Source organism: Arachis ipaensis, chromosome B03 (assembly GCF_000816755.2).
Source record: "Arachis ipaensis cultivar K30076 chromosome B03, Araip1.1, whole genome shotgun sequence".
Classification (NCBI taxonomy): domain Eukaryota; kingdom Viridiplantae; phylum Streptophyta; class Magnoliopsida; order Fabales; family Fabaceae; genus Arachis; species Arachis ipaensis.
In genome coordinates, this window is record NC_029787.2 from 82,032,563 (window position 1) to 82,048,805 (window position 16,243).

General features: G+C 33.3%; 2 protein-coding genes across 6 annotated transcripts; both read left to right on the forward strand.

The window, feature by feature from the left end:
- LOC107630636 lies at nt 2,617–13,041 on the forward strand. 5 transcript variants are annotated; one of them, XR_002359485.1, is made up of 9 exons: nt 2,617–2,999; nt 3,151–3,253; nt 4,506–4,583; nt 5,710–5,813; nt 10,501–10,748; nt 10,920–11,123; nt 11,215–11,307; nt 11,417–11,524; nt 12,521–12,598. XR_002359485.1 is itself a non-coding variant. In XM_021119033.1 (6 exons), exons 4-5 carry the CDS (start codon nt 5,806–5,808, stop codon nt 6,841–6,843), a joined length of 867 nt encoding a protein of 288 aa, XP_020974692.1. In that variant the 5' UTR covers nt 2,617–2,999; nt 3,151–3,253; nt 4,506–4,583; nt 5,710–5,805; the 3' UTR covers nt 6,844–6,846; nt 12,848–13,041. The 5 variants fall into 5 exon arrangements, 4 of the variants coding, with proteins under 4 accessions (XP_020974692.1, XP_020974691.1, XP_020974689.1 ...); XM_021119033.1 differs by lacking the exons at nt 10,501–10,748; nt 10,920–11,123; nt 11,215–11,307; nt 11,417–11,524; nt 12,521–12,598 and adding exons at nt 5,985–6,846; nt 12,848–13,041; XM_021119030.1 differs by lacking the exons at nt 2,617–2,999; nt 3,151–3,253; nt 4,506–4,583; nt 12,521–12,598 and adding an exon at nt 9,778–10,406 and having other exon boundaries at nt 5,791–5,813; nt 11,417–11,512.
- Nucleotides 7,344–9,543, forward strand: LOC107633332. The gene is made up of 2 exons (XM_016336973.2): nt 7,344–8,541; nt 8,658–9,543. The coding sequence occupies exons 1-2, from the start codon at nt 7,349–7,351 to the stop codon at nt 9,424–9,426; spliced, it is 1,962 nt and encodes a 653-aa protein (XP_016192459.2). The 5' UTR covers nt 7,344–7,348; the 3' UTR covers nt 9,427–9,543.

The following is a 16,243-nucleotide window of genomic DNA, read 5'->3' on the forward strand; positions in this document are numbered from 1 at the left end:
ATTTTAATCAAGACAAATTTTCATCTAATTTGTCTTTGAATATTCATAGTATTTCAAAAAATAAACAAATTTATCATATTATCAAACTAGAAAAAAAAGTACTAAAAGTGTTCTATATTATTGATGTACAGAATCTTATTATTTGAGCTATTGTACACAGTGTATCAGCAAATCTCTCTTTGTTTTCCTTCAAAGTGTGGGTGTACTTGAAGGTCTTTGCCAATGTCGCATCGCGATCCAGCGACTTCGACTAGACATGTTGCATTGAAACAATATATTAGGATGCCTACTAATGATATCTCAAAGAATTTAACTAAGTTAATGACAAAATTAGAGATCACTGAAAGACTTTGTTCTACTAATGATATATCAAAAAATTTAACCCATATTATCTTGGCTTTAGTCTCCATGAAGGTCGCTGAGCCATCGTTATACTTGGATGACTTGATCGATGCCATGTTAGCTCTGTTTGTGAGACACTGATGCCTGAATCCCTTATCGGTCTCCCAGTGAACGTACAAAGCCTTCTTAATTTCTGGGCGGAGCCAGGTAGTGAGGTGGTCGTGCCTCTCACATACATCCTCCAGTATCTATCGCAGCCGCCTACCCATTCGATGGTCATATATCTTCCTGATGAGGACATCGTGCTCCTTGTCCCATATAAAGAAAAGCTGCACAAAAAACTTTAAAATTAGTTAAACAAAACAGAAGATATAAACTAGCTAATAAGGTTTAACTATACTAAATTTTTACTGCCCACTTCTGCAATCATTGCTTTCTAGTCTCAGATGGGATCTTCTTGTAGCTCGGCCATGGTTGGTCGTACATCAGCTTGATGACGTTGGTCATCTCTTGAATACATGCATTGTTGTTTGGTGCAAACCTATCAACAATTCATAAACAATCCAATATGACAATATAAATTAAAACTTCAGAAGCAAAAAATCATAATATATAGAGATTTTTTTTAGAAATTTTGGCAGAGTTGCATCTATAAATGGAATGCGCCACAAACTTTATCCATCAACAATTAACTTAAACAGCACCAACTATCAACAATCAATGAACAATAGTAAATAATCAAGAAGCAAAATCTATAAATCCACTAAATCCACTAAACTAGAATCATTAATCATGATATATTAAACACTTTTAGCGGTTCAAACCTACAATCTTAAATCCACTAAAACTAGAATCAATAACCAGGATATATCAAACACTTTCAGCATATAAAAGACTTAAAATAGTACTTACACCATTTCGCCATCAGAACAGATAATCAACCATATGATGGGAGGTGGTGGAGGGGCATTAGCTGACTAGCTTCCGTGAGAGGATTCCGGCGTCGTGGTGTTCGTCGCTGGAGGCGGCGTCGCTGAGATAGTGTTCTGCTAAGCGAATTGAGGCAGCATCATCGTCGTAGATGCAGGGACGTAGTTGGGGTTAGGCACCATAATGAAAGGCTATTCTAATGCACCTGCAACCTGTGACATCACCGGGGTAGTCAGGTTAGAGGGAGAGGATCCAGAATTTCCAAGGGTACCGGCAGAAATCCTCCCTCTACCACGACCACTAGGTTGATCCGCATGTCTGCGAAAAACATACTAATTGGAAATGTTCTTAACATATTCACAACATTGATCAAAATTCTTAATCAAAATAAACTATGTTAAACTTAGTTAAAGAAATTCATTATCCGATACAGCGTCTTATATTCTTACAAGGTGGAGACACGTCGTGAAAAGTTCGTGCACGAGCTATTTCTTTTAATGGATGTATTATAGGGATCTTAAGCTTTAATTCACATCAAGTTTCATTGTAATCGCTTTAAAATTGAATTTCGTACAATTTTTCAAAGTTCTGTCCTTGTCCTAGCAATTTCTAAAAAACAGCAGGCAGGAAAGTTTTTACAAAAATAACAAAAAATTAATTCTAACTCATTGTTCCTAAATTTTGGTGGGGCTATACTAGACACCTTCAAGTTTGATTTAGAACAAGTTTCAGACTCACACCACATCATATGAGAAAGTTATGTAACTTTAAATTCTGTTCTGTTTTAATTTTTTCAATCATTTTTAAGGCAACATACAAGGGTTCAAATCCTAATCCACCCACTAAGAGGCTTCAAGCATTGTTATCAATAAACTCAAATACACACATTTGCTAAACTTTTAAAGCATTCTAAATTTGTGAAACAAACGAACCCACTACAACAATTTTGATCTACGGCAACATATATTCAAAACAATACTTAAAAAGTGTTGTCTAAAATAATAAAAAGCAACTCTTAATATTTATTGCAAAAAAATAAGACTATTGCAACTCTTTTAAATCAACATGTTATAAATGTTATTTTTTAGTTAATTAAAAAACATAACAAAAATGTTGCTTTAATAAATTAAATAGACAACATTTATTGTATTCATATATTACATTTTATAAAAGTTGCTTTAAAATTTTTAATAAACATCAATTTGTAAATGTTGTCTAAAATAAATTAATATTTTTTTTTAAATTATAAGCTTCTCTCCAAATATTTTAACAAAATATTTTTTCCCACTTTAACTAAAAAAAAGAAAAACAAAACCCCTTTCCTCCACGGGTCTTCAATTCATCATCTTCTTTTCCTTTTACTGAAAGAAAGTCTGAGACAAAACCCCAACCCTAACAAGCACAAAATCATCTTCATCTTCCTCTCTTCGATGATGGCAATAGAGGAGACATTGACGTGTGCTCTTCTTTGCTAATTCATCCTCATCTTCATCTTCCTCAGACATTGACGTGCTACTAAATCATCTTCTTCTTCGTCTTCTTCTCTTCGAGGATGGCAATGGAGGTCTTGACACGCGTTTGAGCTTTGATTCTCTCTGCTTGTAGTTCGAGATTCAATCTTCTCTGCTCGCAATCGAGATTCAATCCACTTTGTTCGCGTTTGACCTTCGATCGTCTCCGCTAGCAGTTCGAGCTTCCATCATTTCTGCTCACTTGTTCATCACCGGGTACCTATGATTCTGCCTATTCCTTTTTCTTTTTCATTTTGAATCTTAATTTTAATAATGTTGATGTTGCTATTATAGGGTTTTTGGTAATAATGTTGCTGTTTCGAGCTAGCCGTTCATATTTGTGTATATTTGTGTATTTTGTAACCAGATCTATAAAGTCTTTAGGTTTTGCTTGCCGTTCATCTATGATCTCTTCCAATTTGCCAGCGTTCTTCTGTTAGGGTTCATCACCGCTGATCATTGTTTTACAGGTACTCATGATTTTATCTCTGTTTTTCTTTTCTATTTTTGTGTTTTGAATCCTAATTTTTGGTTATATGAAATTTGTTGCTGTATGTGTGCATTAGTGTTGAAGCAACTCTACTGTCATTGTGTGCGTTTAATGGAACTGCATGTGTATTTTAAATCTTCTGGTTGAACTTAAACTTGTTTTTACATACATAGCTTTGTGCAGTACCATTTTATTTTGGTTTTTTTATTATGATTTTAAATTTTAGCTTATATATATTACAAAATACCTGTTGTTTTATTATTATAATGGGGATGAAATGGTTTCAGAGATAGGTTATGGTAGAAGCAGTTGTTGAAGTGATTAGTATAATTATTATGATGAGTTGGTGTGTGGAAGGAGTTGGAGTGAATTGGATAACACAAGCTACACATGATTTTTACACTATGATGGTTATCTTTGAGTAGGCCATGGATGATTGTGCTCTGAAGTGTAAGTAATAACAAGCATGTTTGGGTCTGTTCTGCTCCTCTCTACTTGTTTCCTTGCTGAACAACCCTTTGAGCTGCTGCATCTATAATACCCCCTAATAATAATAAAAATAAATAATAATTAATGTCACAGACTTATTCATCTTAAGAAACACAAATTTAACCTCTCTATCACCAACAATAATCAAATTGACAATGTCATTTCTTCAATCAATAATAATTAAAAGGAGATATTGCTTTTAACTTTGGGTTGCTAAAGAAATTAAGTGAAGCTTGTTGAATAGTATGTGGTTGTGTTTTTTAAAACCTCAAAGGTGTGAGTGTTGAATGGTCAAGAAACATGGAAGAGACACAGTAGTACACTGCAAGAAATTGATGATTTCAGTTATAGGTCAGCAATATTATATAACTTACTATAAGAATACATACACATATTGATATTAATATGTGCATTATTATTTGTTGCATCTAGCTAGCGTGTTTTTACAATTTAATTAATATTTGATGGATGTTACCAAGAATATTATTGTAATTAATAAGGAGGTAAAGAAAAAGAAATTAAGAATGTGAATGAAGTAGTTACCTTGGATAAGGTGAACCTTTGATAGGTTTCTGACCGTATTTCCTCCAAGCCCACAAATCTGAAGGAACAACCTCTCCAGTTTGTCTGCTGTTTGCAGCTGCTGGTGCAGGAATACACACCACCTTTTTCGCCTAATTCTTCCTGCACATACATTTAACTTAATTAATTTAATTTAAGCTACACATGCATGTTCATTGCAGCTGTTTGATTTTGCTGACAAGTATAGAGGATCGTACTCGCTTTCTTGCCCATTCTACTGCTCCTACTCAGGTTACCAGGTATAATCTGCCTTGGGTAACGATGAGCTTAGAAAAACTCTTCAAACCATTAATTTTTAGTATTTTTCATTTTTTTGTTATTATTTAATCTTTATAAATACTAAATTATTTTTAACATTGGATTTCCAAGTCATGGTTAATTTGTTAGCGCCCTGAGGCTTGCTCTGTAGTCGGTTCCAAGTCATGGTTAATTTTTCTGGTAATGCTAATTTGACTACCTCAACATCTCCAAATTGATCTTTTAGAGACGGTTCTTGTATTTATATTAACATGATGTGTATTTGCACAATTGCTAAAAAATATACATAGTTGTTGGTAATTGGAAATTTTGTGGTTATCAAATTAGTATCATTTTCCTTATAATTTATTCCTTCTTTGATGCTTTTCCTGGGGAATGAAATGGAATTAGTGAATTACCACTTTAAGCATAAACATATATAAAGAGGACCAATTATGAGGACTGGGTCATTGGGTGGGACAGCTAGCTACTGTGGTTGTTTCTAGAAATTACATTATTGAAATTGACATCCTAATCATAATGATTAGTATAGTAGTAATGACAAATTGAGAATAGATTAATAGTGATTAGTTCATTTATGTAGAGTAGTCCACTAAACTAATATTCTTAGTCCTGTTATATTTGCGCATAATAAAATCCAACTAACTAGGCTTCTTTGGATGGCTTCTTTCAACGCCACATATAACTCATTATTTTACAGGTCTGGTCAAGAAAGAAACTAAAAAAGAAAAAAAGAATTGTGGTCTGTGTTCTTTATTAAAAATAATTAGAAAATATTTATTTTTTAAGTTTCTTTTTTTCTCATTTCATCTTATTTTTTATTTGATCTCCTTAATGCATCTAGATGTTAGTACTGATCATACTTGGAGACAGTTTTCATTAAATAATACTGCACTTAAAATAGACATCCATTAATCCTGACTTGAGTTATAGTTTTAGTTCCAACTTGATAATTCACTATGTGGTCTGCAGATACTTAATAAGAACTGGATCTGTTCTTTTTTAAATTTTCTAAATAGAATCCTATGTGAATGAAAATACCTCATTTATGCTGATCCTGTTTTGAATGTTGGAAAACATAAAGTTTTTAATCTTGTTCTATTTCAGGTTCTTTTGTCAATTTGCTCATTGTTGACGGATCCCAACCCTGCTAAGTATGAAGCTACTGCACGCAGCTGAACACTAAGTGCAAATTATTGCGGCATGACCTCGTAAGATATTTCTATCTTATACTTATTTGCTTTTATATGTTTATGTTATTCTTTTGCACTTTTTAATATATTTTATATTAAGTAACTGTGCATATATAGCAAGTTTCAGATTCCATTTTGATAAATAAAAATCGTTTTTAGTTTAATAGTAATATCACTATGAACAATTAGGTTTTCCCAGGACTCATCCAAGAACTGGATGAGTTTACCAAGACATAGCCAAGAGTTTAGAGACGGCATCAATAGATTCTTGGACTATGCTTACTCCGTTGAAAATCCTCAAGGAGAGGAAATTCTATGTCCTTGTGCAAAATGTTGCAACTTCCTTTGGGGTCAAAGAGAGTCTATTTATAGCCATTTAATATGCTTTGGATTTGTCAAGGGCTATACACGATGGGTTAATCATGGGGAAAGTGTAATTGGTATGGATGTCGATACTGGTGATACCGGTGAGATTTATTCATGCGATGACATTGAAGGCTTGCTAGACGAAAGGTTTAGGAATGTGGCAGATGTTGAGGGAGAAAAAGAAGGTATGAACGAAGATGCAAAGAAGTTCTATAATTTGGTTGACGAGGCTAGCAAAGAACTATATCCTGGTTGCAAGGGATTTTCTACGTTATCTTTCACCATCCGACTATACTTGTTGAAGTGTTTACATGGATGGAGCAATGCCTCATTCACTTCCCTCCTGGAGTTGTTGAAAGAGGCTATTCCTAACTTGAATCTCCCTTCTTCTTTCAACAAAGCCAAGGCTATGGTGAGAGATTTAGGTCTTGATTATAAAAAGATTGATGCATGCCCAAATGATTGCATGCTATATTGGAAAGAGCACGAGAATGAAACATGTTGCCATGAATGTGGAACTTCTCGTTGGAATGAGCCTGTGGTAGTTGAAGGTGACATATCTTCAAAGAAAGCTCACAACATTCCTGCAAAGACATTACGGCACTTTCCCCTAATTCCCAGGCTTCAAAGGCTATTCATGTGCTCAAAGACCGCTAAGAATATGAGTTGGCATCAGGAATAGCGTAAAAAGGATGGAAAGCTAAAGCATCCTGCCGATGGTCAATCATGGAAAGATTTTGATAACCGACATTCAGAATTCGCCAAGGAACCTCGTAACTTGAGACTTGGTTTGGCGAGCGATGGATTCAATCCGTTTCGAACCATGAGTATATCTCATAGCACATGGCCGGTTATTTTAATGACTTATAACTTGCCACCATGGATGTGCATGAAACAAGAATACTTCATGCTTTCTCTGTTGATCCCGAGACCAAAATCGCCAGGAAATGATATTGACGTATACCTGCAACCATTGATTGAGGAATTGAAGGAGTTATGGGTACTTGGGGGTAGAAACATACGATGCCGCAAGAAATAAAACTTTTCAAATGCATGCAGCTCTCTTATGGACAATTAGTGATTTCCCTGCATATGCAATGTTATCCGGGTGGAGTACAAAGGGGAAACTAGCTTGCCCTTCTTGTAACTCTAGGACTTGTTCTAGTTATCTTACACATAGTCGGAAGATGTGTTATATGGGTCATCATGTTTTTTTGCCCGAGGAACATCCATGGAGAACTAATAAAATGTCATTTAATGGAAAAGAAGAACATCGAAAAGCTCCACCGTTGCTAAAGGGCATGGAAGTTTTAAGTCACTTAGATTCTATGGAGAACTCCTTTGGGAAGACAAAAAAAAAGGTGAATGAAGGCCCGTGGAGGAAAAGGTCAATCTTTTTTTATTTACCTTACTGGAAGTATAACACATCAAGACACAATCTTGATGTAATGCATATAGAAAAGAATATAGTTGACAGTATTCTTGGAACTCTCTTGGATATATCTGGAAAGACAAAAGACCACCTAAATGCTCGATATGACTTGAAAGAAATAGGCATTCGTAAGAATCTTCATCCAAAAGAAATAAGAGGTCATAGAAAAGTGAAGTTTGCAAAAGCATGTTTCTCCATGACTAAAGCTGAGAAATCAATTTTTTGTGATGTCTTGAAGAAAGCAAAGCTACCTGATGGTGCTGCCTCAAATATTTCTCGATGTGTGAACCTTGCAGAAAGAAAAGTATCTGGTTACAAGACTCATGATGCCCATTTTATGCTGCATTATTTACTGCAAATTCCCATCAAAAGTATACTTCCAGATTCGGTCGCAATCCCTTTAATTCGGCTTGGCTCTTTTTTTCGTCAGTTATGTCAAAAGGTTATCACATTAGAAGAGATAAATCAATTGGAAGCAGAGATTGTGATAACACTATGCCAATTGGAGAGGATTTTTCCTCCTTCATTTTTTGACATAATGATGCATTTGCCTATTCATTTGGCTAATGAAGTGAGACTAGGCGGCCCAGTTCAATTTCGGTGGATGTATCCTCCCGAAAGATACATGTGTACTTTGAAGTCATATGTTCGAAATAGAAGTCGTCCTGAAGGATCTATTGCGGAGGCCTACTTGGTTGATGAGTGTTTAACTTTTTGCTCACGTTATTTACATGATGGTGTTCAAACAAAATTGAATAGAATACCCCGGAATAATGATGCTAATGACTTTGAAGCGGAAATTCCACATTCGTTTCCAATTTTGTTTCCTAAGAAAGGCTGTCCATTGGGAGCAAAGAAGGGTGAGCTTTTTTCTCTTGACGACAAGTCTCGAAACCAAGCCCATAGCTATATATTATTGAACTGTGGAAAAATTGAAGACTATGTTAGGTAAATCCTACTTACCAAACATATTATTGAACTGTCCATTTCTTTTAATTTTTTTAATTATGAATCATGGTATTATCTCTAGGTTTTACTTACGAAAATCCTAATTTTGGATTTAGAGAGCATGAGGCTGATCAACAAGGAACAAGTTGGGTGAAAGCTAAGAACCATAGTATGAACTTTCCCTCATGGTTTAAAGCACGTGCCATGCGTCAGAATGTTCCAGATTGGATTAAGGAGCTTTCTAGAGGGCCCAACAAGATTGCAAAAAGATATTCGGGGTATTTTATCAATGGGTATAGATTTCATACTAGGCAATGTGAGGCAAGACGCAAGACGCAAAATAGTGGTGTAACTTTAGTTGCGTTGACTACGAGCTTTGCAAGTGCAAAGGATCCAAATCCAATTCATGCAAAAGTTTCCTACTGTGGCAGAATAAATGATATAATTGAGTTAGACTACTTTGGCAATTTTAAGGTTGTATTGTTTAGATGTGACTGGTATGAGACTCAAGAGGATGGCTATGGCTCTTCGTATGTTCAATTCAACAAAAAATGCTATCAAGAAGAGCCTTTTGTGTTGGCATGTCAAGTAGACCAATGCTTCTATGTGCAAGATCCATTTGATCAAAATAAACATTATGTTATGAAGTCAATTCCAAGGGATTTATTTAGCATAGGTGACGAAGATGATGTTGATCCCCAAGCTATATATGAAAAAGAGCCATCTGACCAGTCAATGGGTCCTTCTATACCCAATGATAATGGTGAAATTGATTTGATTAGGGGTGACTTGCACGAAGTTGTTATAGATGCTTCAAAAGGAGTTCTTCTTTCACAAGAATACAACACAGAATCAGAAGATAATTCCGAAGACGACATTGAATGATTTATACTTTTTTCCTTCATTACACTAAATAGTAGGGAAGTGGAATGAAAGATGTATCACTTTTTTATATATGTGTCTTATGGCATGCCTTCTTGTTTATTACTATTAAATAGTAGTCTTCAATTACATCCTCAGCAAACAGCTCCTTCAGTTCCACAATGTTATCTCCTTCAGCTCCTTCTTGTTTATTACTATTAAATAGTAGTCTTCAATTATATCCTCAGCAAACAACTCCATTCAGTTTTTTAATGATTTATTAAAGGCTGAATTTGGTGTTGGGAAAGAACTTTATTTACATTGCCAAATTCTAATGTCTAATGTCATCTTTTATTTTGTTTTGTTTTATTTCAGAAATACAATGGAAACAAGAACTACTCCAAAGCGGAGAAGACTGGTAAAACAGTATCAAAGCAACAAGCAATTCATGCAGAAAAATACAGCAGAAATTCATAAGAAGCAACATTTTATCTCTCCAATGATGGCTGGTGGTCATGGACAAAAGAGAGTGACTCCTATGCCTTCTAAGCAAAGCACTCAAAAAGAAGTCCCACTTTCCAAAAGAATGAAAAGTATGCCGAACCAGAAAATTGGAGCTAGTGAAGAAGAACCAAAAAATCTTAAAAAGCGTCCAACCATGGGTATGGATAAATTTTTGGAGACACATGGGGTTCATTTGGAAAGAGAAGATGACGATTTTGAACCAAGTGCTGAAAACGAAAGATCTATTCAAGAAAAGCAACAAAATCTTAGGAAGATAAATACAAAATCAAGTTGTCAAGCCATGACACTTGATACATTTTTGGAGACAAATGGGATTCATGTGGAAGGAGAGGAGGAACATAGTGGAGCAAATGCTAATGAAGTTGGAGATGATGATGATGATGATGATTTCTCGGATGATGAGGACTATGTTGGTGAATATGAAGATGAAGTTCTTCATGGTGATGACAATCACCTTATGGAAACTAACAATGTTAAAGGTGCTGCACTTTATACATAATTATCATTTTACTTATTCATTAGCATGTATAGCTATATAATTCATTTAAATGGTTAAATTGCACATATTTATAGATACTCCAAAGACTAGAAGGACACGAGGAAAAACATGGTGTGCTAAAATCCATGCAAGAAGTTGGGAAGAAAGAGAAGAGGTGACTTTTTATAAAGGACAAGCAATGGGACCAACTCCAAGAAGAGTGAATGATTTAACTTACTTTATTGGAACAATGGGAAGGAATAGCGATTTCATAACATTGATGTACACTAGTTGGAAAGCTGTGCCCCTCAAAGTAAAAAAGCGCATATGGAAATATATTAATGTAAGTGTTTTATTTCTCATCTATTTTTTATGATCTGAAAATTTTCAATTTCGTATGGCTTAGCTGTAGTTTTGTGAAAATATATAGCTGCTGTTTTACACTACAGTTTTGTCTTTGTTTTTAGTGTTCTTGAATTGTCATTTACAATTTTTGTTTTGTACTTTTTCGTAGTCAAAGTTCATTCTTCCAAAAGAGGGGAAAGGGTGGGTGATGACTGGTGTTCGAGAAGCTTGGAAAGGTTACAAAACAAGAATCAAGGGAAAGCATTTTGAGATATATAACAACATTGAAGATATGCTGAAAAATCGCCCTTTAGATATTCCAGAAGTTCAATTTCAAAAGTTAATTGCATAATGGAGTATTCCTTCTGTTAAGGTGAGTTGTAGAATAAATAATTCTGTTTCTTTGTCTTTTTTTATGCTTTTGGTTTATTACATATAACTCCCTTTAATTTTGTTGGGTATAGGCTCTATCTCGTTTAAATTCTGAAAATCGTAAAAAGCAACAACATCAACATCGAATGGGACCTATAAATTTTGCAAGAGTGCGTAATGAAATGGTAATAATTTTGATTTTTTATAAGTTTTTTCTTGTTGTATAATGACCATCTTAAAACTAGATAAATATTATTTTTGGCCATTTTTAATACTCTTTTCCCTTACTTGTAGCGTGAAATGAATGAGAACAAAGAAGACCCATCACAGGTTGATGTGTTTGTTGCAACTCGAACTGGACGAAAAGGAAAAGAGCTTGATTCAGGAACACAAGCTGTTATTGTAAGTCATAATAAGTTGAAGTAAAACTGCCTTAATTTACAAATTGATCTAAAATAAAACTGCCTTAATTTACAGTATTATTTTAAGTCAGATTGTCCTGTATAAAACTTAAGATCCTATCCTGAATATAAAATCCTGGATTCTCTTCTACCCTTAAGATTCCCACCGGAGGGTTTAAACTAAAAAAATGTATTGTTATAGTATGTAATATGTATATATCTTGATTTTAGAGCCTTCAAAGTCAATTCCCCGTGGAGGAGGATTCTTCTTGAAAGCTAATATAATTTATAAATAACTAATTAAGTAGATTTAAAACATACATGATCATGTTTTGTGGGGTCCATAATTAAAATATACATGTGAATTGCTTATGCTTTAATTTATTTAGATATAGCAGGCGAGAAGTCAAAGATACAAATGTTAAATGATATATTACCTCTTAATTCTAATTAAAATAACAGTGACTTGTCACAAACTCACAATAGTGTCCCGTGTCCTTTTAGAGTTTGGGATTTGGTAGGCATTAATTTAAGACAGCTTGCTTTTTTAGGTTTGAAATTAATCAAATCATCCTTTAATTTCTGTCATCTATTTATATTTAATGGGTAGCTGATATGGACATGACTGGTAAAGGACATAAAATCTAAGTTTTAACTTTTAATATGTTCATTATATCATTATTAAAAGTATTAAAAGTTCCCCCAATGAAGTTCTCATCTCAGAAACTTCCATTAATGCTGCATCCCTACTCTCATTTGCTTCCATTAACTCCCTCTTGAGTGTCTCAATTGAAACTATTCACATGTCCTTAAGAACTTGAGAAACTTTCTCAGATTCAGTTCTGTTTGGGAAACTCATCATCACATTATTGCTATGCTTCTTCTTGAACCGAGGAAATAGCCATGACATAACACCTTTACTTTTAGACTGTTTTGGAAAGAAGCATGAGAATAAGTGAGTGGAACAAGCTAAAATTGTTATGTTTTCTTTTAATAGGATAAACTTAAGAGCCACCAAGAAGCTGGAGACACTCTCGAGAAAGCATTTACTGCAGTATTTGGCAAAGAACAACCGTTGAGAATTATTGATGAACATGTATTTAAAATACTAATTGAACTTTTTAATATCTATTTTAATTAGAATTTCATTTTTAGTTATTTTGTCTCTTTTATAATTATTTTTTATTGTGCACAAATTTATTTATTAATTAAAATAATTACACATGTATGAACAAAAAATTTTATTGTAAATTTTATTTTTTTATATTTTTATTACAAAAATAATTTTTATTTTTATCAAAAAGGCAACCCTTTTATTAGTTGCATATTTTGAATATTAGACAACACTTGTATGGTTGCATATCCAAAAGAAAAAGCAACACTTGTATAGGTTGCATATCCAAAAGAAAAGGCAATATTTTAAAGGGTTGCATATTCAAAACTAATAGGCAACACTTCAAAGGATTGCAAATTCCAACTTATAAGCAACACGTAAAAGAGTTGTATTTTATTTTAAATAGACAACACTTCAAAAGATTGCAAATTCTAATTTATAAGCAACACGTAAAAGAGTTGCATTTTATTGCAAATAAGCAACACTTTTTAGTAGTAACCAAAATATGAGAGAAGAGATAACACTGCAAAAATGTTATCTCAAACACACCTTTGAAGTGTTGTTGTTTTTCAACCAAAGGCAACACTTACCAAGTGTTGCTCTCAAAAGCGTTGCTTTTGAAACAAAAAAGTGTTGCCTTGATCTAAGGCAACGGCTGCATATGCAACGCCGACCAAAAATGTTGCCTTAGGCCCAAAAGTGTTGCCATAGATCAAAAGCAACTTTTTGTCAGCCTTTAGGCAACACTTTTTAAATGTTGTCTCAACCTGAAAATGTTGTAGTGACCCTAAATCATATAATTTATTTTAATTTCTTCATTATCAAATTCCATTTTATAAATTCTCTAACTGATTCTAAATTATCATTTAATTGAAGCAACAACCAATTTGAAAAGAAAATTAAAGCACTAAAATATAATTTTCAAGTAAAATATTAAGAACAAATTAACAATAATGAAAAATATATAATAAAAACTTTACTAAGCAACCTGAATAATCAACACAAATCAATAAAAATCAACACAAATCCTATTTTATAATAACTAATAACAAATAACAATAGTAGGAGCCCTTGACCTCATGCCGGCGCTGAAAAGAAGAAGAGCAAAAGTGGCGGCAGAAGCGTTTGCTGCAGTGGCGGCTGAAGCATTTGCAGTAGCAATGACAGTAAAATGGTGAGAGGGTGAGAGGCGATAAGAGAGAGAGAGAGAGAGAGAGAGAGAGAGAGAGAGAGAGAGAGAAATTCGAAATGAAAGGAAAAATGATTTGCGGTTCAAATTTAGGGACGATTAATCCGACGGTAACGGGGCGTGTTGCCAAAACGAAGTGTTCCACTAAAGTTTTTATCGTCGGATTTTTCTGACAGTAAATTTGTCCTAAAGTTCGCACCTATTTTTCTCATTTTTCCTCCAATTATTAACGGCAAATTTACCGTTAGAAATGGAAATACGCTGGTAATGATTTGACATGACGAACCCCACACCAAAACCATCGTTAAATCTGCCGGTAAAGTCGGCGTTAAAGTGCGACACTAAATTCGACAGTAAATTTGACGGTGCTCAATGTTTTTCTTGTAGTGTTTAAAAATATAAAAACACTAGTTTTAGCGAATTTCTAATTGATAATAAATAACCTTTCAAGATATAATCATAACTAATTCCATACTTATTGGATTTGAATAATCTTTGGCTACATAAAAAGATAAGAAAACTAGTTTTATTCTTTGAGTTCAGTGAAATCTCAAATTCAAATTCAATTATGTAGATAAATCTGTTACAAGTTCATATTAGAAAATCGCGCTCTAACTAACCAGCTTGATATACTAACAGTATTTTGTAAATATCTCAAGCTATAGTTATCGATTGAGTTCATTCAAAGTTCATTTCAAATTTAACTCCATTTTTTATAAATTTATTTCTAATAGCTATTTCCAAATTTCAAACATAGAAAACTTTATATGGCTTGCAAAGTGATAATTCAAATTAGAGATTTTACCTAAACGCGAGTTAGATTCTCCTAACATAATCTGCACATACCTAAAAGTCATTTGAGTATTTTCTTTCTCATTCTATTCCTTTTTTATATACAAAAATTTTAGATAACCTACCTTCTCTATCTTTTATTATCTCTATAAATTGTTATTCATATATTTTTTTCACTTCATCATTATAAGAAAAACCATTTTTTCTCACTTCCTTACCCTCACTCTAAACTCTTCGCCATATTATTTACAAATTTCACTCATATATTGTTTGAGAAGGTATCCTCTCTGAACTATACAAACTACGAATACAAAAAATATGGAGATTTTCTTTTTACAATAAGGCCAACAGGGACTCAGAGATTTGCATATGATTCATATTTTTCGCAAACTCAATATTCATCGAAAGAATGAAATCAATCCCTTAGCCAAAGATTCATACCTACATCAAAACACACACAAAGTCTAGCCGTAGAATAAGTCTTTTTTCACTAACGAATCGTATCTATTTGCATTGGAATATATATAGTATTTTCTACAAATTTCACTGGAAGTAGTGATTTTATACTACCTTTTTTGTGTCGTATCTTAAATATTTTTTTAATTTAGATGTTAGCATTGCATGTCGTGATATAATATTTCTTTATTGCATACACATTAAACATTATAATAACAATCTTATGTACATTAAGAAACTGAGGGAATGATCTTTTGGTAAGGGAAGGTGACCTTAGAGACAAGATAATCGAAGTGATCCTTTGGTAAGAGAAGGTAATCGACAAGCTTTTGGAATAAGAACCTTCGGTAAGAGAAGAAGACTCCCATCAATTTTATACACGATTTGACCTCAATACCCTCCAAAGTCAAAATAATGTTACAAGAATACTTAAGAAAAGTTAAAGTCAATTTCATGCATTGCATAAGAGTTATGTCAATAAGGGATCATTTTCTTTTCATATAAAGAGAAGTTAGGAAAATGTTAAGAGAAACTAAGTCAAGATTCATATGTTTGTATTTTGTATGATTTTAACGTTATATGCATTTAGTCATCATGAGTCATATGTGTTGTAACATAAGTAAATGAAAAGAATCTAAAAATTACACCATCTGACTAACAAGACTTTTGAAACTAATAATTGAACAACATTACATTATCACTACTTTTATTTTAAAATTTAGAGTGGTTGGAGATGGATAAGATGACACCATAAAGATAAACTATTGAGAAACTTTTGTTTCTCACTCCTTTCCCCATACCATCTTTAGAAATGACAGGGTGCAAAGTAATACACTACTCGATTGAGCTGAAAGATCAGTACATTATTAGGAGCGGGATATCAAGGACATAGATACGAAACACTAAGTACTTGCTCAAATTTATATTAAGGATGGAGAATAGGCGATTGTTTTAGTCATAGTTAAGTAATGTGATAGAATTAGAATTTTCGATATGTCTTGTTTTATCTTTATTGAGTGACTACAATTGTGAACTATAATATATTTTTTTATATGATTATTTGATATGAGTAAAGTTTGTCATTATTTTTGTCTTTATAATTTAGCACGTCCATTTTTTGTATTAGTATCATTAGATCTACTTACTTTTTCAACTAGTAACGATATTAA

Excerpts from the sequence above, each read along its gene's own strand:
- LOC107630636 (XM_021119030.1), top strand. Across the intron at positions 10,407-10,500 it reads GGAAACTAACAATGTTAAAG|ATACTCCAAAGACTAGAAGG; the intron begins GTGCTGCACTTT and ends ACATATTTATAG. Across the intron at positions 10,749-10,919 it reads GCATATGGAAATATATTAAT|TCAAAGTTCATTCTTCCAAA; the intron begins GTAAGTGTTTTA and ends ACTTTTTCGTAG.
- LOC107633332 (XM_016336973.2), top strand. The coding sequence starts at position 7,349 with ATGTGTTATATGGGTCATCATGTTTTTTTGCCCGAGGAACATCCATGG. Across the intron at positions 8,542-8,657 it reads AAAATTGAAGACTATGTTAG|AGAGCATGAGGCTGATCAAC; the intron begins GTAAATCCTACT and ends TTTTGGATTTAG.